Source organism: Leguminivora glycinivorella, chromosome 26 (genome assembly GCF_023078275.1).
Source record: "Leguminivora glycinivorella isolate SPB_JAAS2020 chromosome 26, LegGlyc_1.1, whole genome shotgun sequence".
Taxonomy (NCBI): Eukaryota; Metazoa; Arthropoda; class Insecta; order Lepidoptera; family Tortricidae; genus Leguminivora; species Leguminivora glycinivorella.
In genome coordinates this window covers 3,980,997-4,006,732 of record NC_062996.1, presented here as the reverse complement: position 1 = coordinate 4,006,732, position 25,736 = coordinate 3,980,997, and the positions used below count along the sequence as shown (strand labels likewise).

At 38.3% G+C, this 25,736-nt stretch overlaps 1 protein-coding gene across 1 annotated transcript; it reads left to right on the top strand.

Annotated features, from left to right (window-relative positions):
* Positions 1 to 9,220: 9,220 nt before the first annotated feature.
* Positions 9,221 to 25,638, top strand: LOC125240102 (gastrula zinc finger protein XlCGF58.1-like). Its single transcript, XM_048147948.1, has 5 exons — positions 9,221 to 9,417; positions 18,703 to 18,844; positions 19,256 to 19,321; positions 22,260 to 22,908; positions 23,857 to 25,638. Exons 1-5 carry the CDS (start codon positions 9,289 to 9,291, stop codon positions 25,322 to 25,324), a joined length of 2,454 nt encoding a protein of 817 aa, XP_048003905.1. The 5' UTR covers positions 9,221 to 9,288; the 3' UTR covers positions 25,325 to 25,638.
* The last annotated feature ends 98 nt before the right edge of the window (positions 25,639 to 25,736 follow it).

The following is a 25,736-nucleotide window of genomic DNA, read 5'->3' as shown; positions in this document are numbered from 1 at the left end:
TTGTCCAACTCTTTCAGCTGTCAGGCGATTCGTCTATGGAATGCCCTCCCTCTGCCTATCAGGCAAGCTCAGAGTAAACTCTCTTTTAAAAGCAAGTTGCGTAAGCACTTATTTGCAAGCATTCGAAATTAAATTCTACTTGATATCTCGCACTAGGTACATTTATTTATTTATGTATGTGTATTTTATTTATATATTTGTATTATACTAATATATATGTAGGTTTATTTTATAATAGTAGGTATCGACTTGTATTTGCCCTGAAAACCAGTGCCGCGTCTATAATACACGGTATTCGCTGAGTGGCATCCTATTTGGTGTACTAGTTATTAAGTATTATGTACTTGTTTTTATTATGTATCTGTATGCCAAATAAATATTTTCTTTCTTTCTTTCTTTCTTTCTTTCTATTTAATTAATCATTACAATCTCATACTGACTCTATAATATTGTGCACCAAACTAACTATCTCTGTTTTGCCCAATGGTTGACTGGTAGAGAATGCCTTAAGGCGTTAAGTCCGCTATTTGTACTTTTTATTGATAATTTGTGCAATAAAGTTTAAATAAATAAATAAAAGCCATACCTACTTGTGAAATAGTAATTCTATCAAAGGTACAGTACAGTCTGGCACGAAGAGTTCTTTGCCAGGTTGTACGTATATTGATTTGATTCTCGAAGTTCCGTATAGCTAGCCGCTAAAAACCGATACTGCTCATCAGACATCCCACATCCCTAGTGTTAAAAAAAATAAAACGTCACTGTCATTAGTGTCATTTCATATTAGTAACGCGAGAAGGGCGGGAACTTCGAGGAGATCAGGCGGAATTTTTGAAATTATTTTCAAAAGTATTACATTTAGCCCTTTTATCATCCAGTTACCAATTTTAGAAGCTTTTTTGAATTAACTAACTACATGGGGGATGAAGAAAGGGAGTGGTGGTAAGGCGGCCGCCGCCAAACGTAAATCTGGGGAGGCTGCCGAAGACGAGCAGTCTCCAACAAAAATGGCGGCGAATTATATTCAGAACAAAAGGGGGTTATTTAAAGATTACACCCACATATACACCGAAGACAACAAAAAGGAGTACCCTATCTTACTGTCCATGTCGCAACCTAACACAAAAATCGACGTGCTTCAAGCCACAGGTATTCTTAAACAGTGCTTAGGCCTCTGCTATGTAAAACCAATTGGTAACTTTATGCTGAAAGTTTTCTTCTCGAACAAAAAGGATGCAAACAACTTCCTGCTCAATACACAGCTGATGGAAAAACACAACTGGCAAGCCAAAATACCTTACGATCACCTTGAGTGTTTAGGTGTGGCTAAAGTGCCTATAGAAATTACTGAGGAAGAACTATTAACCAGTCTAAAGTCCAGTTCTGACATTATTGGAGTAAAGCGATTCACCAGGAAAAATACTACAGATGGATCTACTGTACCTACACCCACAGTACTCATAACTTTCTTGGGTTCTCAACGACCGGACCATGTAACATTCGACTACATCTGGCTAGATGTTAAAGAATATATTAAGCCAATCCGTCAGTGTTTTGTTTGCTACAAATTTGGTCATGGACGTGGCTCCTGCAAAAGCACTCAAGTTTGCTCCTTTTGTGGGGCAGGCCATATATTCAAAGATTGTCCGGATACGTCAAACTTAAAATGCGTCAACTGCAGCGGACCTCACATGGCAGTCAGCAATAGCTGCCCTATTAAGGCTGCAAAAAATCAGGAAATTAAAGATAGGATTAGCGGTAAGAGCACCTATGCAACAGTGTCTGCTAAGTCTTCATCTTCAGCCCCAACAAATTCAAGACCCATTCACACTAATCCCAAGAAGTCTAGTCCTCAATCAAGAGCTCTGTTCACAGACTTGATCAATTCCGATGAGGTAATAAACATTTTTACCAAAACAATGATGGAATTGATTAAATCTAAACAGCTGCATAGTGATGCTATTATTTCAAGTAAGCTGATAAAAGAATCACTAATTAATAATCTATCTGCTCAATAATGTATACTGACCCTATTATTACTAACCTTAATATCTTTCATTGGAATTCGCGTAGCATTATAACTAAAATGGATCAATTAAAACACTTTATTTCTTGTAATGACATTGATATAATTTTACTTAATGAAACATGGTTGGAACCTTCAAAATCTTTTAAGCTTCCTGGTTATAGGATTGTTCGTCGGGACTCTGATCGCCCCCATGGAGGCATTGCAGTTGCAGTTAAAGCTAAGTTTTCTTTCACTATCATTAACACACCTTCCAGTTATCATTTTCAAAACCTATTATTGTCCTTAAACATTGGCTCTACTATTATTGAAATTCTTTGTCTATATATACCTCCTCCTCCTAATGGTAAGTTTAATATAGAAATGTTACAAAATTCCTTTTCTAAAATCACTAGTAGGAACCACTTGCTAATAGGCGATTTTAATGCTCATAATTCTGCTTGGGGATGTCGCCGTAATAATAGTAGAGGCAATGCTGTTTGTTCTTTTGTAGACAAATATAACCTAGTTTGTTTAAATGACTTTTCAGACACCACTTTTGCCCCGTTTGGTCAGCAAGGTAACACTCTTGATTTAGTATTTGCTTCTCCTGCAGTAAGCTCTAGTTGCTCGTTTTCTATTCACGATGATCTCTTAAGCAGTAATCACTTCCCAATTCTAATTAGTGTTATGTTTAATGATTCAGGCCGTTCTTCTTCACAACATTCAGATTTTGACTCTCCAACCGATACAGCTTCCATTTCAAATGTTAACTTTAATAAGGTCAACTGGGAAACGTTTACTAAACTTTGTACTGAAAAATTTGAGTCTTTCGTTTTAGCACTTAAGAGGCCTTATTCCTAAAGACGAGCGTTTTTTGCAAAATAGAACCTTTTTCATTCAAAATTATAAAGAAACTATAAATGATTATTAAAAAAATGATAATGTTCCTAAAAGTACATATCTTAAGCTAGAAAGTCAATTGGTACTACTTTAAAATATGTCTTCTTATACTTCCGAAAAATCACTTTTTTCGGAAGACGTTTTCAAATTTCGTAGTGGAATAGCTCGTTTAGAATCGTGATTGTGCTGTTAAAAATGTTATTTGGGGTAATAAATGATCACAATCCTATTTGTTATATCCTGTATGAGTTAGCTAATACTTTGACATTTTAAGATTTACTTGAAATGGTGGATAAATAACCTTCCGTATCCTCCCCATTTTTTCGATAAAAAGAGGTTTACATTATGTATTTTTCCTGCGATTCCTGCATTTTTTGTAACTCTTAAATAATATTATCCTAAACTAGAACTTCTTATTGACCTATAAAAAAAAAATCATACATATAAGACATACCTTTCTGTCGATAGATATGTTTTTAAAACACCTAAAATTCGAATAAAAGACACTGTGCTAACGCGAGCCCGCTCAGTCTGCGCCGAGCGCTCGAAGACAACGGACCTGCGTTTGATCGTCCGGCGCACCTAGCTTTCGTAAGCAGCGCGATAGTTCCGAGAAGTGCCGTAAACTGCGACTAAACAAATCTTGATCCTTTTTACACCTTATGCAATTTTAGCATTCGACATGCTTTTCATATGATTTTGGATTTTAAGTTATACGTGAAGTTTGTCGAGAGTTTGAATTATTATTATATTTTGGGACCAGGATGAGGTTCTGGTTCTCATGATGATGGAGTCAGGCAGGAGATGTTCAACAGAACTGCTATTCTACTTATCATAACTCCACCATGTTTGGGCTCATTAGATTTGGGCTGATGAGCACCATCGATCTAGATGAGGTCCAAGGTCTCATGATGGAGTCAGGAGGTGGTCAACAGAACTGCTATTCTCCTCATCATAACCCCATCATATTTGGGCTCATTAGATTTGGGCTGACGAGCACCATCGAACTAGATGAGGTCCAAGGTCTCATGACGGGGTCAGGAGGTGGCCAACAGAACTGCTATTCTCCTCATCATAACCCCATCATGTTCGGGCTCATTAGATTTGGGCTGACGAGCACCATCGAACTAGATGAGGTCCAAGGTCTCATGATGGAGTCAGGAGGTGGTCAACAGAACTGCTATTCTCCTCATCATAACCCCATCATGTTTGGGCTCATTAGATTTGGGCTGACGAGCACCATCGAACTAGACGAAGTCCAAGGTCTCATGATGGAGTCAGGAGGTGGTCAACAGAACTGCTATTCTCCTCATCATAACCCCATCATGTTTGGGCTCATTAGATTTGGGCCGACGAGCACCATCGAACTAGATGAGGTCCAAGGTCTCATGATGGAGTCAGGAGGTGGTCAACAGAACTGCTATTCTCCTCATCATAACCCCATCATGTTTGGGCTCATTAGATTTGGGCTGACGAGCACCATCGATCTAGACGAAGTCCAAGGTCTCATGATGGAGTCAGGAGGTGGTCAACAGAACTGCTATTCTCCTCATTATAACCCCATCATGTTTGGGCTCATTAGATTTGGGCCGACGAGCACCATCGAACTAGATGAGGTCCAAGGTCTCATGATGGAGTCAGGAGGTGGTCAACAGAACTGCTATTCTATTCATAAGACTGCTTGCACTTACATTGACATTATACTTTACATAATGCTATTAAACCTAATGAAGCGTTGTTTTATTACCTAAATCTCAAAACCCTCTAAATAAAATATGTATAGTAAGGAAGGAGCAAAAATTTAACCGCAGGCTTTCCAAACCGACGATGTTTGATCAGCTACTTTTAGAACGAACATGTACATAATTTGATTTTCACCCTTTCAAATGTTTCTAAGACGCAATGTTTTGCACAGGTCACGTCATGCACAGTTAAACTGTGGAATGAATTGTTGCCAGCGGTATTTCCGGACCGATGCGACCTTCAAACCTTCAAGAAAAGAACGTACATCCATCTTAAAGGCCGGCAACGCACCAACACTTCTGGTGCTTCGGGTGTCCATAGCCGGCAGTGATCGCTTACCATCAGGCAACTTGTCTGCTCGTTTGCCTCCTATCCCATAAAAAAAACGTTTAATAATTTTTAAGAAAAAAAAACCGCCGCCTTTTGGGTTCTGATGAAAGCTACTTGCGAATGTTGGATTATGTACAAATACATACATACAATCACGCCTGTATCCCATAAAGGGGTAGGCAGAGCACATGTAGAAATGTGTAGGTATTTTTAAAACTGCTTTTAATGCTTTAATTATTAAATTTTTTAAATCGGTCCAGTAACGACGGAGATATCGAGGAACAAACAAAAAAAAACAGACTAATTGAGAACCGTCCTTCCTTGAGAGATTTGAGGCGATGGTTAAAAAGTGACACAACATCATGAGCAGTTCCACTGCACCAAATGTCACTATTCTGGACGTAAGTGCATGCTGTTCTTATAAAAATATGAAAGTCACTATAACTGTGCCGTTTAGATTTAGGGAGTTCCGGTCTGACCATCATCAACAGTTCCACTGCACCAAATGTCATTGTTCCGTACGTAAATGCATGCTATTCATATAAAAACACAAAAATCGCTATATGTATGCCTTTCAGACTTGAGGAGTTCCCTGGATTTCTCCAGGATCCCATCATCAGAACTGGGTTCTGATAAAAATGGGACCAATCAGTATGCATATACATTCAATAAAAAAACAGAAATCACTATTAAACTATTCTCTAATTTCAAGTTCCTAACTAAAATTTTCCTAATAAAAAAAAAAAAAATTGATCCCGATACAAACTTTCACCCCCTTTTTCCCTCTACTAGGGGTGTAAATTTTCATAATCGATTCTTATCTCTTCGAAATTTTGTTAATGCAATCTATACAAATTTCGACTTTCTAGCTTTCGATAGAAGGGGCGGCTCACTCCGCGATTCTATCGCCGCGCTACAAGTACATGCTGGCGGCCGCGAGTTCGCGGCCTAATCAGGGGTGGCGTGCGTTCTCACGGCGTTCCGTTCGCACTTTCTATTGTTACTTTACGTCGCGAGTCTTTTTTTAAGGTTCATATGCGATGTCCGCGTGTGGAATGGCTAATAATGCTTAGTTAAATAGACATCATGAATAAAATAGGACAATCTAAAACAGATCTACTATTGATTAAGTCCCACGGAAAAGTTCAATAAGGCTTGTAATTTTGGGACTTAAACAAATGTATATAAATAGCATATATACTTAGAAAGTACCCAAAAATTGAATATAATATTATAAAAAATGTTCTGAGTGTTAATTCGTTTTAATCCATAGGCAACCCTATCGTCCGACGCCGCGCACGTGCGGCTCGTTTCTTTGTTAGAATTTTGTAGGCATTTAAAAAGGCGGCATTTCGTGAACATCAAAGCAGTGGGCCTTCTGTACTTGTACTATTATATATTCTGTGCTTATACTCTTATTATGTTGGGTTGAACTTTGTTCTTCTTTTAATAGAATGACTCCTTTACAACGTATTTGGGACCATGTTAAAAGATTTAAGTTAGCTAAATTAAACAATAGTAATTTTAGATCCAAATTTTTCGACGACCCATCTAATGCCAATGATTTTTTAGATAAAATTGCACCTTCTAACTGCGTTGACTCGGATCGTAATTCTTTAGACTTATATTTCGCGTCTGAAGGCTCCGAATCATCTCAATGGATTCTCAACTCCTTTGAATATGATGAATTTGAAGCTTCCTTGGAAAACAAAAAAAACACAACACCTGGCCCGGATTTCGTTCCGTATTCGGTTATTAAAACATTACCTGTTAACGTAAAAAAAATTTTACTCTGTATTTACAATCAACTTTGGTCACATAAGGAAATCCCGTGTATCTGGAAAGTTCAAAATGTAGTTCCCATTTTAAAACCGAACAAGGATTCGAATAGTTTAGATGCTTATCGTCCCATTTCTCTTACTTCATGTTTTGCTAAGTTATTTGAAACTATGTTAAAGAATCGGATTGAGTGGTTTATTGAACATAATTCTTTAATTCCAGATTTACAATACGGTTTTCGCAAAGGCAAAAATACTATGTATAATTTAGGTTGCTTATTAGGTGATATCAGAAACAACATGAGGAATAATAAATTAACATTAACTGTTTTTCTGGACATAAAAGGGGCCTTTGATAATATTAATCATGAATATTTGATCAAAAGCCTACACAATCTTGGTATTCCTGGACCTGTTTTATATTGGATTTTCAATTTTCTAAATGATCGCAGTGTCTCACTTAAAATAAAAAATAATTTCTATGGCCCAAAATCTACTTTCAAAGGAACCCCACAAGGATCTGTTATTTCTCCTTTAGTATTTATTTTAAGTCTCGTTGATTTTATGAAACATATTCCAAAGTATATCAAGTATTCATTTTACGCCGACGACTTAGTTTTATATTTAGATTGTGATGATATATGCAGCCGGTGAGACTATAATGAATCAGTGTTTATTAGTTGTGCATAACTTACTTCATAATGAACTCAAACTAGAAGTTAATGTCCAAAAAAGTTCGGTTATGATATTTAGTCCTACTTGCTTATTTCAACCCAAAGTTTATTATAACAATATACTGTTACCATTTAGTACTTCCGAACGATACTTAGGTTTAATTTTAGATTCTGAGTTATCTTGGACTCAACATATTGAGTATATTTGTAAAAAGCTGAGCTTCGCTTAAACGTCTTGAAGTCACTGGTTGGCGTTACTTGGGGCTCTGACCCTAAGATATTAAAAACTTTATATATTTCCTTAGTTCGTAGTCAATTCGATTATGGGTGCATCTTCTATGCTAGCGCGTCAAATAACTTGCTTAAAAAGCTTGATATCATTCAAAATAAAGCCTTACGTGTTATAACCGGTGCCATGATTTCTTCCCCTATAAATTCTTTAGAAGTTGAATCCGGTGTTTCACCGCTATTTATAAGGAGAACTTATCTTACTGACAAATTCTGCCTTTCCTTAGTGAGCTCTGATAACGTTCTTGTGAGTCGGTATTTGGAAGATTTTACTGTTCCTAACTATAACTTAACATCTATGCCTTTTAGTAATACCGTTGCTGAATCGATTACATATTTAAATTTTGAGTTTCAAGATACTGTTTATTGGCACAATCTATTACCCTGTTATACTTACAGCTATCAATGTTTGATGAAAGATATTCCGGTTACTATAATTCATTTTAGATGTAAGTTTGAATTCTTTGAGTTTTTAAATGAAAAGTCAAACTACATTAAGATATATACGGACGGTTCTAAAACTAGTAGTCGCACTAGCTTTGCTTTTTATGATTCCTCTGCTAAAATAGGCAAAGTGTTCTCTTGCAATAATCTTTTTTCAATTTATTCAGCTGAAATTTTAGGTATGATTTATGCTTTGAAGTATATAAAATGTAATCATTTTGAATCTTACAATTTTTTGATTTTATCTGATTCTATGAGTGCTCTTCAAGCTATTACTAGAAAAGAAATTAAAGCAAATGCCAATTATTTAATTTATGAGTTACGTAAATTATTTGATGACCTCATTAAATGTAATATTAATATAGAGTTCTGCTGGGTACCCGGTCATTCAGGCGTACTCGGCAATGAAATTGTTGACACTCTAGCTAGACAGGCAGTAAATCCCCAAATTTGTAATTTTAAAGTTCCACGTACTGATTTGTTTAAACCCCTTAAAGATATGATGTTAAAGCGTTGGAATGTTTCTTTGATTGCTTCCAGAAACATTAAAGGGAAATGGCTGGCTGAGATTCAGTCTATTCCATCCACTTCGGCCTGGTTTGAAAAAGGAAAGATATACTCAGGCAGAGAGTTCATTAAAAGCTTATGTAGACTGCGTCTCGGCCATTGCCATTTTCCAGCTCATCTTTTTAGATTAAGAATGTCTAATGACGCCATTTGTGGCTTTTGTGCTGCTGAGGATTGCAATTTGGATCATTTGTTTTTTGTTTGTCCTTATTTCAATTTGCAGAGATTACTCTTTGTTTGTAATTGTAAAGATATATTAAAGGACAAGAAGTTTCCTACTTCCGTACAGGAACTTCTAAAGCATTATGATTTGTATAGAGTAGTTTATGAGTTTACCAAGCATACCTTCGGCCTGTTGTAAATTACTAATTTGTTTGTTGTTGTTTATGTATTTTTTGTATCTTTGTTATGTCTCTGTTTGAGCTGATGGCCGTGTTGCCAATGCTCTAAATAAATTAAAAAAAAAAAAAAAAAATTAGTAACGCGAGTGGTGTGGGTTGCAATTACATGGGATCGGCGTGTTGATTCTATTGTTTTGAACGTATATTTGTTGGTGATGGGGCCGCTGACCCCGTGTGGCTGCTGCCAGCTGCGCGCCGCGGACAAGGAGCTGCAGGCGCCGTACACCCGGCTCGGCGCGACCGAGGTCTACGCCCACATGCTCCGAGAATGCTTCGGCATTCACGTAAGTTTGTTGAAGTGATTTGGGTGTAGTTTTGTTGAATAACACGTACAAATATACACTTTATTTTCTTAACTTTACACAATCTACTTTGTATTGAGATTGTGTAAAGTTAGAGTTTTTAAATTAGGCTTGTGCCGTTTCGTTCTTTGATCGGAACGCTCCGATCTCGTTCAATCTCTTCCACGAACTAGTTCGCTCTTTTAGGTCTTTTGCTCATTTAGTTCAGCCAGACCAGCAACCACTGCGGTCGGAAAGATCAGAACGAATGGGACCGAATAGTGTCAAAATGATACGAATAGTCCACAGACAGTAAAATTCCGGGCCGAAAGGTTGTAAGTAACCCAAGTTTAATATGAAAATTGACGTTTTTTTGTTGGTCTGCTAAGTAGCTCTATTCTCGGTCGGTGCAGTCACACACTCGTTCTCGATCCAAACCGCTCGCGCTCGCCGATCCTATACTGAACTAAATGAGCAAAGACCGATTCTCAGGTCATTGATGGGATTTTATTCCTAACAGTTCATAGTTTGTGAACGACACAAGCCTATTTTAAATGAAATTATATTTTGTATGAAATCACATATACGATTTGGCGCCTCAATGTTACCTATAAAACAATAGCGAATTGCGCAGAATTTCTTGTTACAGAGCTGAAGAGAGTATAATGGTGAATATGTTGATCCAAATCCCCTAAGGTAGCTCGTACAATTACAAATACAATCACTGACACACAAACACACACCCATACAACAGATACCTACACATACGCTCACACAGCGAGAGTGTGTGTGTGTATCGTACGTCAGATTTAAAATAAAAATACTTAATACTGTAAATAGAAAATAATACTATTTTGTATTAAATCTTTAGTTTAGTATGAACTTTGCATGTTTATTTTATTTTCACATTTTTGCTTCTTTTTCTATTGTACATACATACATACATACAATCACGCCTGTATCCCATAAAGGGCTAGGCAGAGCACATGAAACTACTAAAGCTTCAGGGCTACTCTTGGCAAATAAGGGGTTAAAAGAAAACAAAACTGTGGCATTGCAGTGACAGGTTGCCAGCCTCTCGCCTACACCACAATTTAACCCATATCCCATAGTCGCCTTCTACGACACCCACGGGAAAAAAGGGGGTGGTGAAATTCTTAACCCGTCACCACACAGGCTTTTTCTATTGTAATGTAATAATTGTCTAAAGGATAGGATGCCCCTAAATATATTATGTAGAAATTTCTGTAGAACGGTCACCACAACACAGGCCTCGCCTAGTGTGGGACCATGGATATAGTAAAATCGTATGTTATTTCTTCTAATAATTGTTTATTTTTTATTTTAAATAATGATACTCTACCATCAGAAATGCTAATTAGTGATGGTTGCTGAAAAAGTGTAAAGTAAACCAAAAACATATGACAAGATATAATTGAGATAGCAAAACAATCTCTATGACTAATGAATGAATTACATGATACACTAAGAAGATGTTCAATTTTATTATCAGGGTTCGAAAATATCTGATAAATATAATAAATATCGGATATATATCAACTTTGATATATATCCAATTTGTATGGAGGGCATATTATTATTTTGTTGAATTATTTATGAATACTACTTTAGACAAGGAGAAATCTACTAATAACAAACATCTAGTAGAACACAGTAACAAACACAAAAAAAACTGTATTTTTAACAATGTTATATTTTTTTAAAACCACTTTTGTATTGCAATATTTATAAAAACGTGATATACTTCAGATATTTATATCCATTGATATATATCGTCAAACCCAGCTGGATATATATCCTATATATATATATCCTATATATATATTAGTTCAGTTTTGTCTAATAAAATTAGATTAGATTTTTAAAATTACATGGCCTCAGTCCCATTGGTGGGACTATTTTGCCAGTGTCAAGGTGGTATAAGCTAATTGTTTTAGATTTTGGTACGGTAAGTACGACAGTGTTCGGTAGTTGGCACTTGTAAATTGATAGCTAGATTTTACAAGGGCACGTGGACTATCGGCCGTTGACGACAAAAAAGGGGCTAAACGCGTTTCGAGATTAATTCTTCATCAGCTTCTCACTATAACATTAGTTTACTGCATAATAAGCTATCGATATTACACTTTAAACAAAATTAATGAGCAAAAGAAGGAGAAATTATTCACGACACGATACCGCTAAGATGGCGCCCGTACCGGAAGTCCGTCTAATAAAATAAATCTACGTTTTTATCTTGCTTCCAACTGTCAGCTGTCACAGTTGTCATTAATGTCAATGTCACTTCATATTTTAGTCTATGCTCAATGTTTGCTGTTTGAGATCCATTTTTAATCACCATTTTCTACTGAGTAATTTTCTTGCAATGGACTATTCCGTTATCTTTAAGTTATGATCTATGTCTATTTTAAAGCCGCAGACAGAAAAGTTCCGCTTCTTATAACGAATGTACATAAAGACACGACGCAAGAGGACGTAATACAGTACATATGTAGGCACACCAACGATTCTGTGTTCTTACGAGAAATACACGCAAAAAACAGACGCGACTATAAGGCTTTTAAAGTGTTCGTATCTGAAAATAAACTCCATATGTACCTAGATGAGAAAATATGGCCTGAAAATATTATCTTTAGACGTTTTGTTAATGATAAGTATAAATATGCGAACAGAACTAACTCTGACGTGACCAGCATGAATAAAAATAATAACAAATAACAGTGACAAGAACAGTACCTATAGTTGTTGTAAGTTTGCAAGTTTTAATTGCAAGTCGGTAAAACGTTCTATAAATGGAGTAAGGGAATTGTGCCGTACATGTGATGTGATTGCGCTACAGGAAATATGGTTGACAGAGGAGGAGATTCCTTATCTAAGCACCATAGATTGCTTATTTGGATACACAGGAACATCGGCAATGGACACGTCATCGGGAATCCTAAGAGGCAGGCCGTATGGCGGTGTGGCTTTGCTATGGAGAAATAGTGTGTTTACCAACGTATCAGTGATAAACTGTCATAGTAAAAGAGTATGTGCGATTAAGGTGTCAGTGAAAGATAGTCCCATAGTTATTATGAGTGTGTATATGCCTACGAATTCAACTATTAATCTGCCGGAATTCACCGACTGTCTGGGTACGGTAAGTGCTATTATAGACGAATACAACGTAGATTCTGTGTATATTTTAGGAGATTTTAATGCGACCCCGGGGGAGCTCTTTTATACAGAACTAATGCATTTTTGCGGTGAACAAAATTGGTCTTGTATTGACATTGATACTCTAGGTTTAACGTCAAGTACCTACACTTTTATTAGTGAAGCGCACGGAACGCCTAGCTGGCTCGACCACTGTATACTGACCCAGGCGGCGGTGAATTCTGTGCGTAATGTATATGTTAAATACGACTGTTTCTGGTCAGATCATTTTCCTTTAATTGTTGAGTGTGATTTGCGAATTGTGTCACCTAAACAATCAAATGTAACCGTGACGGATAAAAAGGTTGTGTGGGGTGAAAGAAATGAGAAGCAGATAGCATTATATTGTAAAGAGGTACATATTAGACTAAGATGTATAGACTTTGATAGGGAATTTACTAAATGTGCAGATTGTTATTGTAACGACATCGCTCATACACGTGCCTTAGACAAAATGTATAACAATATTGTGACAGCATTATGTGAGGCAGCGGTCTGTGGGAGGGGTAGCAGAGGTAGGGGGTAAAGGTCCACGTGTGGTGGGATGGAATAAACACGTGGCCGATGCTCATCGGGTGGCTAGGTTGAGTTTCATAGAATGGGTTTCTTGCGGAAGGCCTAGATCTGGCACAGTATATAAGGAGATGTGTGACAGTCGTAAGGTGTTTAAATCAAGACTGAAATGGTGTCAAAACCACGAAGATCAACTTAAAATGAACGCCTTAGCGGAACAGCACTCTAAAGGAAATTTTCGTGGTTTTTGGAAAAACACTAAAAAGATGAACGTGCGGCCTGGCCTCCCGATGAGTGTTGACGGGGTGAGTGACTCGAAAGGCATAGCAGAAGTTTTCAAGGATCACTTTCATGTACAATCACCGTTGGGACTGTCCTGTATTAAACCCGGTGCTCCGACCATCAATGACGCAGTAGGGATAAGATTTACAGCCAAAAATGTGGCTAATGCTATTAAATCGATCTCAAGAGGTAAATCTCCTGGTCATGATGGTCTGAGCATTGAGCATCTTCAGCATGCTGGTCCACACATATCACGAGTCCTAGCAATGTTCTATAATTTGTGTATGAGTCATTCATATCTGCCACCAAGCATGCTGAAAACAATAGTGGTGCCGATAGTGAAAAATAAAACTGGTAATTTGTCAGATAAGAGTAACTATCGGCCCATTTCTCTTGCGACAGTCATTGCAAAAGTTTTTGACGCTATGCTTAATACAGAGTTAGGCAAATACTTAAAGCTACATGATAACCAGTTTGGATTTCGACCTCAATTGTCTACAGAAAGTGCCATACTGAGTCTTAAACATACTGTCAAGTATTATACTGACCGAGAGACCCCGGTATTTGCGTGCTTCCTTGACCTCTCCAGGGCTTTTGACCTGGTGTCCTACGAAGTGCTATGGAAAAAGTTGGAGTCGATTAACTTGCCGCTAGAACTAATTAATATCCTTAAGTACTGGTATGGACATCAGGTAAATGCTGTCAGGTGGGCAGGAGCAGTGTCTGACGAGTATGGGTTGGAATGCGGGGTGAGACAGGGCGGTCTAACTTCTCCCGCACTGTTCAACCTGTATATGAACGACTTAATTGAGGCGCTCAGCAGTCAACATGCAGGATGTCAGGTAGACGGGGTCTGCGTTAATAATTTGAGCTACGCAGATGACATGGTGCTGTTGAGCGCATCAGTCTGTGGTCTCAGGCGGTTGTTAAAAATATGTGAAGCGTACGCAGTCAGTCACGGCTTGAGGTACAATGTGGCAAAAAGTAAATACATGGTCTTTGAGGCCCGCAATAGCGATGTTTCAAATGTACCTGCCGTTAGGCTTAACGGAACCCTTTTAGACAGAGTTCAGAGTTTTAAGTACTTAGGGCACATTGTCACTGCGGACCTCAAGGACGATGTTGATATGGAACGGGAGCGGAGAGCGTTGTGCGTCAGGGCGAACATGTTGGCTCGCAGGTTTGCTCGTTGTAGTAGTGAGGTGAAGGTAACGCTTTTTAAAGCGTACTGCACCTCGCTGTACACGTGCGGCCTGTGGGCGGACTACACGCAGAAGGCGTACAATGCTCTCCGCGTCCAGTATAATAACGCGTTCAGGGCGGTGTTGGGGTTACCCCGATACTGTAGCGCCTCGGGAATGTTTGCGGAGGCCCGCACGGCCTGTTTCCACACCACCATGCGATTGCGCGCCGCTGCGATGGTGCAGCGCGTGAGGGCCAGCTCTAACACTGTCTTGGCAATGATTGCTGACCGTCTTGACTGCCCGTACATAGTCCACTGTTGTAACAGGCATGTACGGACTGGGGTCGGTTAATATTATTTTTATGTAAATATAAATGTAAATTGTTTTCATTTTAATTTAATATAATGTTAATTAGTAAATTTAATTTAATGTAATTTAATTATAAGTTTTAATTTATTTATAATATAAGATTGTATTGGAATCAACCTGTATGAGCAATAATTGGCTTGAAATAAATGAATTTTATTTATTTATTTATGTAATCTCACACAGGTAAACCGGCAGGATTAGCAGGATTGTAAGATTGTCTTGTGCTGTTAATGTTTGTTATTTATTGTAGGTATTTCCATTACTTTTATTAATTTTATTTTATTTATTTATCTGTATTTATTCACTGAATGTCTCAAGATGATACTTTTTACTCTGCCAGCAATAACAGTTCGACGTTTTTATCCCTAAATTCTTTTAATACTTCACGCACATTAAATCATATTTTAACTCATGAATTCGATACTCGTCATTTTAACGTGTGCCACATCAATGCCCAAAGCATACCGTCACATTACACGGACCTTATTGATACGTTCCAGACTGACCTTGTTCATGCGGTTCTGGTGTCAGAAAGTTGGTTAAAACCATCTCTGGACTCAATATCTTACGCTCTGCCGGGATATGTTTTAATTAGGAATGACCGTACAGGAAAGGGGGGCGGTGGTGTGGCTATTTACCTCAAGAGCTCTATTCCATATAAAATCTTATACTCCTCACAATCTCTCTATTCTGGGTCTGGAGAATGGATGTTTCTTGAGGTAAATGTTAAGGGGGTCAAAGCCGTTCTCGGCGTAATCTACTGTCCTCCAACGATCGACTATTTTTCGAGCTTGGAACAAGTCCTTGAGTCCTTGAGCACAGATTACACGCATCACTTGATAATGGGTGACCTTAATACCGACCTTTGCAAGGATACGACCCACAGCCGAAAATTGAAGGCGTTGATTCAATCTGTCAACTTCTCTGCTTCCTCTGGCTCCAACTCATCACACTTCCACTACTGACACGTGGTTAGACGTTATTATGGTGTCTTCTCCTGATCTTGTTGTGAAGCACGGCCAACATCTTGCCCCCGGTTTCTCTCACCACGACTTGATATACGTGTGTTACAAAATCAAGCCCCCCAAGTACATGCCTGCACTTATAAGCATGCGCTGCTTTACCAAAATAGATACTAATACTCTATCTAGGGATGCAGCGGCTATTGACTGGACACGTGTATATTCTGCTCCCTCTATTGATGACAAGGTATCACTCTTCAATGCTGTCGTACTAGAACTTTTCGACAAACATGCACCATTACGTGATGTTCGTGTCAGGCGTCCCCCGGCACCGTGGATTACCGATGGCGTACGTATGGCTATGAGGAGAAGGGACCGTGCCTTCAGAATATATAAGCATGACCGGACTGAGGAAAACTGGATGTTGTTTAAACAAGCTCGCAATCGGTGCAACCAGTTGGTGCGTGCGGCGAAGCGTCGCTTCATTCACCAAAATGTGTCCTCTTCCTCTATGGCCGATGTATGGAAGTTTCTGAAATCACTAGGCATAGGGAAACAACACAGTAGCTATGATGGCACTCCTTTCTCACTGGATCAACTGAATAAACACTTTTCCTCTGCTCGTTCAGTTAACGACGGTGTCAAGACAATCACTCTCTCGATTATTTCGTCCCTACCCTCTTCTTTGTCCGCATTTTTTTGTTTTAACCCTACCTCTCAAACAGAAGTAAAACATATTATTCGGGCCATCAAATCTAAGGCCGTTGGATGCGATGATGTGAGTCGTTACATGATAGTCTCAATTCTTGATTGTGTACTGCCTGTGGTTACTCACATCATTAATTTCTCTCTGGTGAATGGCCAATTTCCTGAGCTTTGGCGAAAGGCACTTGTGATCCCACTTCCTAAAACTAAAAACCCCACTTTGCTTAGTAATTTTCGACCAATTTCAATACTTCCTTTTCTATCAAAGATCGCTGAAGCTGTCGCCCACAAACAACTCTCAAACTTTATACATACACACAAATTGCTAAGTCCGCTTCAGTCTGGTTTTCGACCTAGCCATAGTACATGTACTGCTTTAATTAAGGTAACTGAAGACATAAGACAGGGCATGGAGGATCAAATGGTCACAGTCCTTATTTTAGTTGATTTCTCTAACGCATTTAATACTGTTGATCATGACATTCTTCTTGCTCTTCTTAACCATATAAATGTTTCGCCCCAAGCTCTAAGATGGTTTTCTGCCTACCTTGGGGGACGCAAGCAAGCCGTCCGAGCTGACCGGTCCTTGTCGGACTGGTGCGACCTAGTCACCGGCGTTCCTCAGGGTGGTATTCTCTCTCCTCTCCTCTTCTCTACATTTATAAACTTTATCACCCCTGAGTTAGGCTGTGCATACCATCTGTACGCGGATGATCTGCAACTTTACGAGAAATGCCATGTAACAGACATAACAAATGCCATTGATAAATTAAATGGGGATCTCCTGCATGTTCAACGATGGTCGGAGAAGTTTGGCTTATTTGTGAATCCCGCAAAGTGTCAGGCTATTGTCCTGGGTAGTTCGCGACAACTTGCCAAGCTGGACCTAGATTCGGTTAGGCCGGTGCACTTCAATGGCGCTCCTATTTCTTTTAGCCCGAGCGTCAAGGACCTGGGAGTGTACTTGGACTGCACACTGAGTTGGAGACCGCACGTTGCGGAGATCAGTCGGAAGGTTACTGGCACCCTTCATGCACTCAACCGGCTTAGACACTTCTTGCCAGTAAAAACCAAGATATTGTTAGTCAACACCTTGATTTTACCCATTATCGATTATGGTGATGTGTGTTACCCGGACTTAAACGTAGAACTTCTTAATAAGTTGGACCGGCTCCTTAATAATTGTATTCGCTTTATCTTCTGCCTCCGGAAATACGACCACGTGTCCTCATTTCGCACACAGCTCGGCTGGCTCCCTATTCGGCAACGGCGGAATATTCGCATGCTCTGCACACTCTATTCCATTCTCAATGACCCTCACTCCCCTGAATATCTAAAGTCCTTGTTTCACTTTTTTGGTGCCTCTCGTGATCGTAATCTTCGTTCAACTGGCAATCTCTCTCTCTCAATCCCTCTTCATCGTACGGGCTTCATGTCCAATTGCTTTGCTGTTCAGGTGGCCCGCCTCTGGAATGGTCTTCCCCTAGCATCAGGAAAGCACCCAATAAGACTACATTCAAAAGATCTGTGCGTAATTTCTTTGCTGGTAGTTCCACATAATATAAAATAGTACAAGTTGGTAGTTCAAAGTAGAATTAAGTATCTATCTAACAAGTTTTAAATGTATATATTAATTATGTATATATGAGTATATTTATATATCATTAAATTATATTTATGTATTATATGTATTTATGTATTATTTGATGTAAGTATGTTTTAAATTTCTGATTTTCTTTTTCTGTTCTTTTGTTTTCAATGCACCGCCTACAATCTTCTCTGCTTTGCCTTAAGGTTGACTGGTAGAGAATGCCACATGGCATTAAGTTCGCCTTTTGTACATTAAGTTTGTCTTTTGTGCAATAAAGTTTAAATAAATAAATAAATATATCTTGATTATTGATATACATCCATTGATATAAATATCGTCGAACCCTGTTTATTATACTGTTGGTTTAACTTCTAAATTAGAATCAATTGTAGAGTTAGTTTGTTGGATGGAAACAATTACGTTTGCTAGTAACTTTACATATGTCAGTTAAACCTAATGGTTGCAGGTGGCACTGAGCAGTGAAGACTCTTATGGGATCTGCTCGGTGTGCGTGGGCCGCCTGCAAGATGCAAGTGACTTCAAGCTGCAAGTGCTGCATACTCAGGCGGAGCTGCAGGCGGGGCTGCAACAAGAGGCGCATGTTAAAAGTTAGCTAGTCATATTTATACCTGTTAAATTGTATTCTGTTACATAACAACAAAAGAGTTAATGAGTTTAATTAGCAAAATTAAGAAGGTGTTTTAGCCTAGTTGGAGGCGACAATGCATGCAAAGCTTGAGGTCCTGTCTACAAGTCGTTCCAAGGACATTTTTTGTCAGCTATTCTTGACTTTTTGTAGTGACCTACATATTGATCATAGAATATTTTTTGATAATTTTAAATAAAATTGCTCTGGTGGCACAAATTGCACTCGCAAGGCCACAAGTTCAGGTCCTGCATGAGGTGGGAATTTTCTAAAAATCTATTATCTTTCACATGATTAAAAGTATATAAATAAATGTGTCAATGAGTTTTGCGGTTATCAAGTACATTGAGTGTATTGTGTTTGTTTGTTCTAGAAGAAGAATTAATACTGGAGTCAGAAACGGAGTATGGAGATGTGGCCGGTGACGAGCCGGTGTCGGGTAAGTGATAAAACTTGAGACCGCTAAAAGAAATATCAGAATGGAGCCAACTTAGTTTTATCCATGTGCCACATGAAAGAGCTTGGGTTAGTCATTACTCCTGCCACAGCCAGTATCGGAACCCTGTCTCTTCATCTTGAGTGAAGTCTATTGCCATTGCTACATAGTACAGCCAAATAAGACTTGAAAAAAATAAGATGAAACTATGTCTATCAGATCATTATTTCAGACAGGACCACCCATAGCTTTATTTATATTTGATGACCGGTCTGGCTCAGTCGGTAGTGACCCAAGTTCGAATCCCAGTAAGGACATTTATTTGTGTTTTGAGCACAGATATTTGTTCCTGAGTCATGGATGTTTTCTATGTATATATACGTAGGTACTTAATTATCTATTTAAGTATGTATATCGTCGCTTAGCACCCATAGTACATGCTTTGCTTAGTTTGGGGCTATAAAGTTGATCTGTGTAAAGTGTCTCCAATATTTATTATTTATTTATATATAAATCAAGCTAGACCCATAGACAGTGTGTAATTCTAATAGAATAATGCAGCTTGCCTTGTTATGTAACGGAGACACACGCGTTAACGCTCGTTGACTGTTAGGTTCTTTTAAAAGCTCATATCGCTTATGTTATGTCATTAATTGTTATCGCAAACATATTTACATTACATTGCTGTTGATACATTTTCCAAAAAATAATTATGCTGTGAAAACTAACTGAAAAACACCTCATGATTAATGGTAACACTAATAAATTATATCTACTATCTAAATATATAAAAGAAGAAACTGACTGACTGACATATCAACGCACAGCCGAAACCGCTGGTCCGAGAGATTTCAAATTTGGCACGTAGGTTATTTATATAGTGTAGAGGAGCCCTAAGAAATAATTTTTCAAAATTCACCTCCTAAGGGGGTCAAATGGGGGTTATAAGTTTGTATGGGGAAACAAGATTAGTTTGACTGTTTTATTCGAAACTTCACAGGAGTATTCCTAAAGACATGACTAAATACGTGTTTCAGGTTTCTTGAAAAGGTACCCCCTAAAAGGGTGAAAAGGGGATGATAATCTCAAAAAATCTATGTAGGTATCGTCTTTATAGTTTATCGGGTCGCTGATCAGGGTAAATACAACGCTTTTAAAATCTAACGATACGGAAGTGAAGTACCTTTTCCCCTGTTGTGGTGCAATGGGGTTTAAATATCTAAAGTAGCCTTATGGGTTTCGTTTTTATGTTTACTTCTGATTCAGGAGAGGGACGGGACGGGACGGGACGAGACGGATAGGGATTTTTATATGTCTCTGTTTAGCCCGATGGTTGACTGGTAGAGAATGCCATTAGGCGTTAAGTTCGCCATTTGTACAGTTTTGTTTTATTTGTGCAATAAAGTTTATACACCCTGTTTTTATTGAATTCTGTTAACTTTAAGGGAAAGTTCTTTGGATCAAATACAATTTTAATTTCTCTAAGAAACTAGCGTCTTAACTCTTACGGTTATCGATTTATTCAAAAATAAAGATAATTACTGAACACGTGTGTGACAATCTGTACCAATTCCTAATGTAATTTGTTTTGACATATGCCGTCAATCACTTGACACTAACTTGAATGTTCTTCTTAAGGGTCTCACACACTAATAAATTCATTTATTATGATTTATGTATGAAAATGATGATTTTTTTTGCGAATTTAACTTAAAGGGTGGTCCCTGATAATGAACCTAGCTACGTGTCGAATTTAACGGAAAACAAAAACGAAACGGTGTATAAATAAATAAATAATCGGTCGGCAATCGGTATCTAGATAGTGCAAAAAGCAGGTGACTCAGTGGGAAGGGATTAGTAGGTAGGCATCGGCGAGTGTCCTCCTGCTGCATCCCTAATAACTATTACATTCAGTGTGCTGAAAGAAGATAGTTGTTTGCTTGCTTTTTATAATTTTACGTTTGCAATAAATATAAGGCAAAATTGTAAGCGAATTAAGTAGGTACTTTTTACCCACCGACCATAGTGTCGAAATACGGGCTATGTGGGTTGTTTATGAAGGTTTCCCCTACTCATACTAGCTCATACCTACTACCTACGCTGTGGTCGAATGTGTAACATTTCTACAATCATTGCATGCATTTTTTAAAAAACAATAGTAATGTATGTGTCATCGAAATAATCGCAGACAAATAAATGTACCTACAGAAAAACCTACGGATCCAAATGAAAATCTTAATTTTTGTATACGTTTGTATAAGAATACTTTTAGTACGCGGGCGAAGCCGCGGGTAAAAGCTATTGTAATGAACACAAGTTAAATTATAATCTATTGAAAATATTTCAACTTGTGCTATCTTAAAGTAGTCACACTACTATGTATATAAATTAAAACCGAAATAAATTACACATATGAAAGAAAAAGTGACAAAGTCCTCTGGTGCCTGAGGCTGAAATCGAACCAGCGTACCCTCCAATCGCGGGAGATGCCTCTTAATCCGCTCGGCCACCCAGGTCACAGCTGTCCAGGGCACCAGAGGACTTGGTCACTTTTTCTTTCATATGTGTAATTTATTTCGGTTTTAATAAAAGCTATTGTCTCTATATGTAATGTGTCTGTTTGTAATTTAGCGCCCGTATAAGGCTTACACACTGAAATATTTACCTTAATACATTACAGACTACCATACATAACTATTCAATTTCATGAGCATTACTAATAGACCGCGTACCAGCCGAAAAATTCGTTAAACCTTGCCTCAGTCCATCATACGTTCCCTTCTTGTGGCCTACATCGGAGGGTTTCGCTTGGCTCTGCTAACCAGCCACTTCCTGTATATGCGGACTTGACACGGCGCAGCCTCGCGGCCCGCCGCCGCTGTCGTCCAACCGTCTAACCAAACTCAGCGTCAAGTCAAATCCAGTCATGCTTTTGTTTCAGTTGCGTTAGACGGCGCGGCTGGAGCGGACGCGGAGCCGGCGCCGTCAGTGTCTTTGCGCGCCAGACAGCAGCTCGCGATGGCTTGCTGCGTGAGGCTCGCGCGCCTCCGCGACTCCCCGCGCGCGGGCCAGCCGTGCCCCGCGCCGCCGCCCGCCACTGTGCAGCGAGAGCCCCGCACACAACCCTACACCTGCGACACTTGCCAGGCGCACTTCACGCACAAGTCCACCTTACTCACACATATACAGAACCTTTGCGAACGAAGAAACAAACGTGAAACCTCCTTAAAACTGTTTACACATAAAGAGAAAGTCAAAACAAATGAGAATACTCAGACTGCAGTTAAACTATACGAATGTAAGGAATGTATGAAGCGATTTAGTCGAAAGTATAACTTACGTATACATGAAAAATATCACAGCAGACGGAAACCTTATGTATGTAAGGTTTGTAACAAGCGGTTTACACAAAAAGGGGATTTAAAACGTCATGAGATAACTCACGGTGGAGTAAAGCCATATATTTGTAAAGTTTGTAACAAGGGGTTTACTCAAAAAGGGAATTTGAACAATCATGAGAATATTCACAGTGGAGTGAAGCCATATGTATGTAAGGTTTGTAACAAGCGGTTTACAGGGGGCTTTAAAACGTCATGAGAATACTCACAGTGGAGTGAAGCCACATGTATGTAAGATTTGTAACAAACGATTTATTCGAAAAGACAGTTTAAAATATCATGAGGGTACTCACAGTGGAGTGAAGCCATATATATGTGCGGTTTGCAACGAGCGGTTTAGATCTATATGGCATTTAAAAAGTCATGAGAATACTCACAGTGGAGTGAAGCCATATGTATGTACGGTTTGTAACAAGCGGTTTACACAAAAAGGGGATTTAAAACGTCATGAGATAACTCACGGTGGAGTAAAGCCATATATTTGTAAAGTTTGTAACAAGGGGTTTACTCAAAAAGGGAATTTGAACAATCATGAGAATATTCACAGTGGAGTGAAGCCATATGTATGTAAGGTTTGTAACAAGCGGTTTACAGAAAAAGGGGCTTTAAAACGTCATGAGAATACTCACAGTGGAGTGAAGCCACATGTATGTAAGATTTGTAACAAACGATTTATTCGAAAAGATAGTTTAAAATATCATGAGGGTACTTTACATTAAAATAATTAACTTTAAATATAAATTAAGAAATCTTTTCATGTAACTTTTTTGATTTCATTTTCCTAACAAAAAAATTAATTATAATTTCGTCTAAAAAAAATCATCATGTGCATTATTACATGTCACAATAACACTGTCTGTCATGTCAACAATTGTTTCATAATTGTTTGTTGTAAATGTCGTAAAGGTTCGGCGGGAAAACTGCACATGTCATTGAAGTGGCCAGTTACAGTTAAGTGGTACGTAAAAGAGGTACTAGAATCTGATCAATGAGTTTTCATTTAATAATTACATAAACAGGGTGTTTTTACGTAGCAAATTTGTTTTTTTGTTTTCTCCAAAAAAACATCATAAAAGCTATAATGTTTCACGGTTTAATATACTCCAGAGACCGAGTACTATCAGCTGTAAAAATATCTGCATCTAATAAATTAGGACCTTATATATGTGCGGTTTGCAACGAGCGGTTTAGATCTATATGGCATTTAAAAAGTCATGAGAATACTCACAGTGGAGTGAAACCTTATGTATGTAAGGTTTGTAACAAGCGGTTTACACAAAAAGGGGATTTAAAACGTCATGAGATAACTCACGGTGGAGTAAAGCCATATATTTGTAAAGTTTGTAACAAGGGGTTTACTCAAAAAGGGAATTTGAACAATCATGAGAATATTCACAGTGGAGTGAAGCCATATGTATGTAAGGTTTGTAACAAGCGGTTTACAGAAAAAGGGGCTTTAAAACGTCATGAGAATACTCACAGTGGAGTGAAGCCACATGTATGTAAGATTTGTAACAAACGATTTATTCGAAAAGACAGTTTAAAATATCATGAGGGTACTCACAGTGGAGTAAAGCCATATATATGTGCGGTTTGCAACGAGCGGTTTAGATCTATATGGCATTTAAAAAGTCATGAGAATACTCACAGTGGAGTGAAGCCATATGTACGAGTATGTACGGTTTGTAACAAGCGGTTTAGATCTACAGGGCATTTAGAAAGTCATGAAAATACTCACAGAGGAGTGAAGCCATATTCATGTAAGGTATGTAACAAGCGGCTTACACAAAAAGGGGGTTTAAAATATCATGAGAATACTCACAGTGGAGTGACGGCATATGTATGTAATATTTGTAACAAGCGATTTACTCAAAAAGACAGTTTAAAATATCATGAGGGTACTCACGGAGTGAAGCCATATATATGTACGGTTTGTAACAAGGGGTTTGTAAAAACAGGGGATTTAAAACGTCATGAGAATACTCACAGTGGAGTGAAGCCATATGTATGTAAAGTTTGTAACAAGCGGTTTACATTTACATCTAATTTAAAAAGTCATGAGACTACTCACAGTGGAGTGAAGCCACATGTATGTAAGGTTTGTAACAAGGGGTTTGCACTAAAGTCGACTTTAAAACGTCATGAGATAACTCACCGTGGTGTCAAAGCACATACAGCACAAAAAAAGAGAGGAATAAAACCATACGGTTGTGAGGAATGTAATGAAGGGTTTACAAGAAAAGTTTATTTAGATACACATAGAAAAAGAGCCCACGATGGAGCCATGTCATATAAAGGTTTAGCCTATGACATGCATTTAACACGAAAAGGGGCTACAGAAAATCATGAAACAACTCAGCCGAATAATGAAAAAAGTAACAAACATACAGATGATGGAAATAGTTCAGATAGGCATATTGGAGTGAAGCCATACACTTGTGAAGAATGTAAGAACCAGTTTGCATCACAGTCGGAGTTAGACAGACACAAGAGGATCCACTCCGGAGAGGAGTCGTACGAGTGCGAGATATGCGAATCTTTATTCTTTGATGAAGCCAGTTTAATAACTCATGTTAATACTCATGCAGCCAGAATCGCAAAAAAGTAATGAGTTGGTTCTTAAAATAGTAAGGCAACTCTGCTTAATGGGACCAGACATCCTAGTGTTGGTCGATTACTCAGATCAAACACTATATTTTGCTGTCGTCGTGTTCAAAAGCATGCGTGGGATCATAGCTTCCGAACGGATGAACCAATTTAGTTTGTTTTTGTTTCATAGTTGTCGACTCGTTGCGTTTGTATGTATGTTTACTTTACATAGTGTGCCTTACAGAAATAGTAACCTAACATAACCACAAAATTAAAATTTAGATAAATCCCACGATCGCGACATAGTGGACCGATATTCATGAAACATGGCTAAGAACGTCACTCCCGACTAACTCGGCTTTCAGACAAAAAAAAAACTAAATAAAATTGGTTCATCCATTCGAGAGCTACGATGCCACAGACAGACACGT

What these genes read in the sequence shown, in the direction of transcription:
- LOC125240102 (XM_048147948.1), top strand. Translation starts at nt 9,289, where the DNA reads ATGGGGCCGCTGACCCCGTGTGGCTGCTGCCAGCTGCGCGCCGCGGAC. An exon ending in GAGAATGCTTCGGCATTCAC is followed by an intron (nt 9,418 to 18,702) that starts GTAAGTTTGTTG and finishes TAATGGTTGCAG; the next exon opens with GTGGCACTGAGCAGTGAAGA. An exon ending in TTTACAGGGGGCTTTAAAAC is followed by an intron (nt 22,909 to 23,856) that starts GTCATGAGAATA and finishes AAAAATATCTGC; the next exon opens with ATCTAATAAATTAGGACCTT.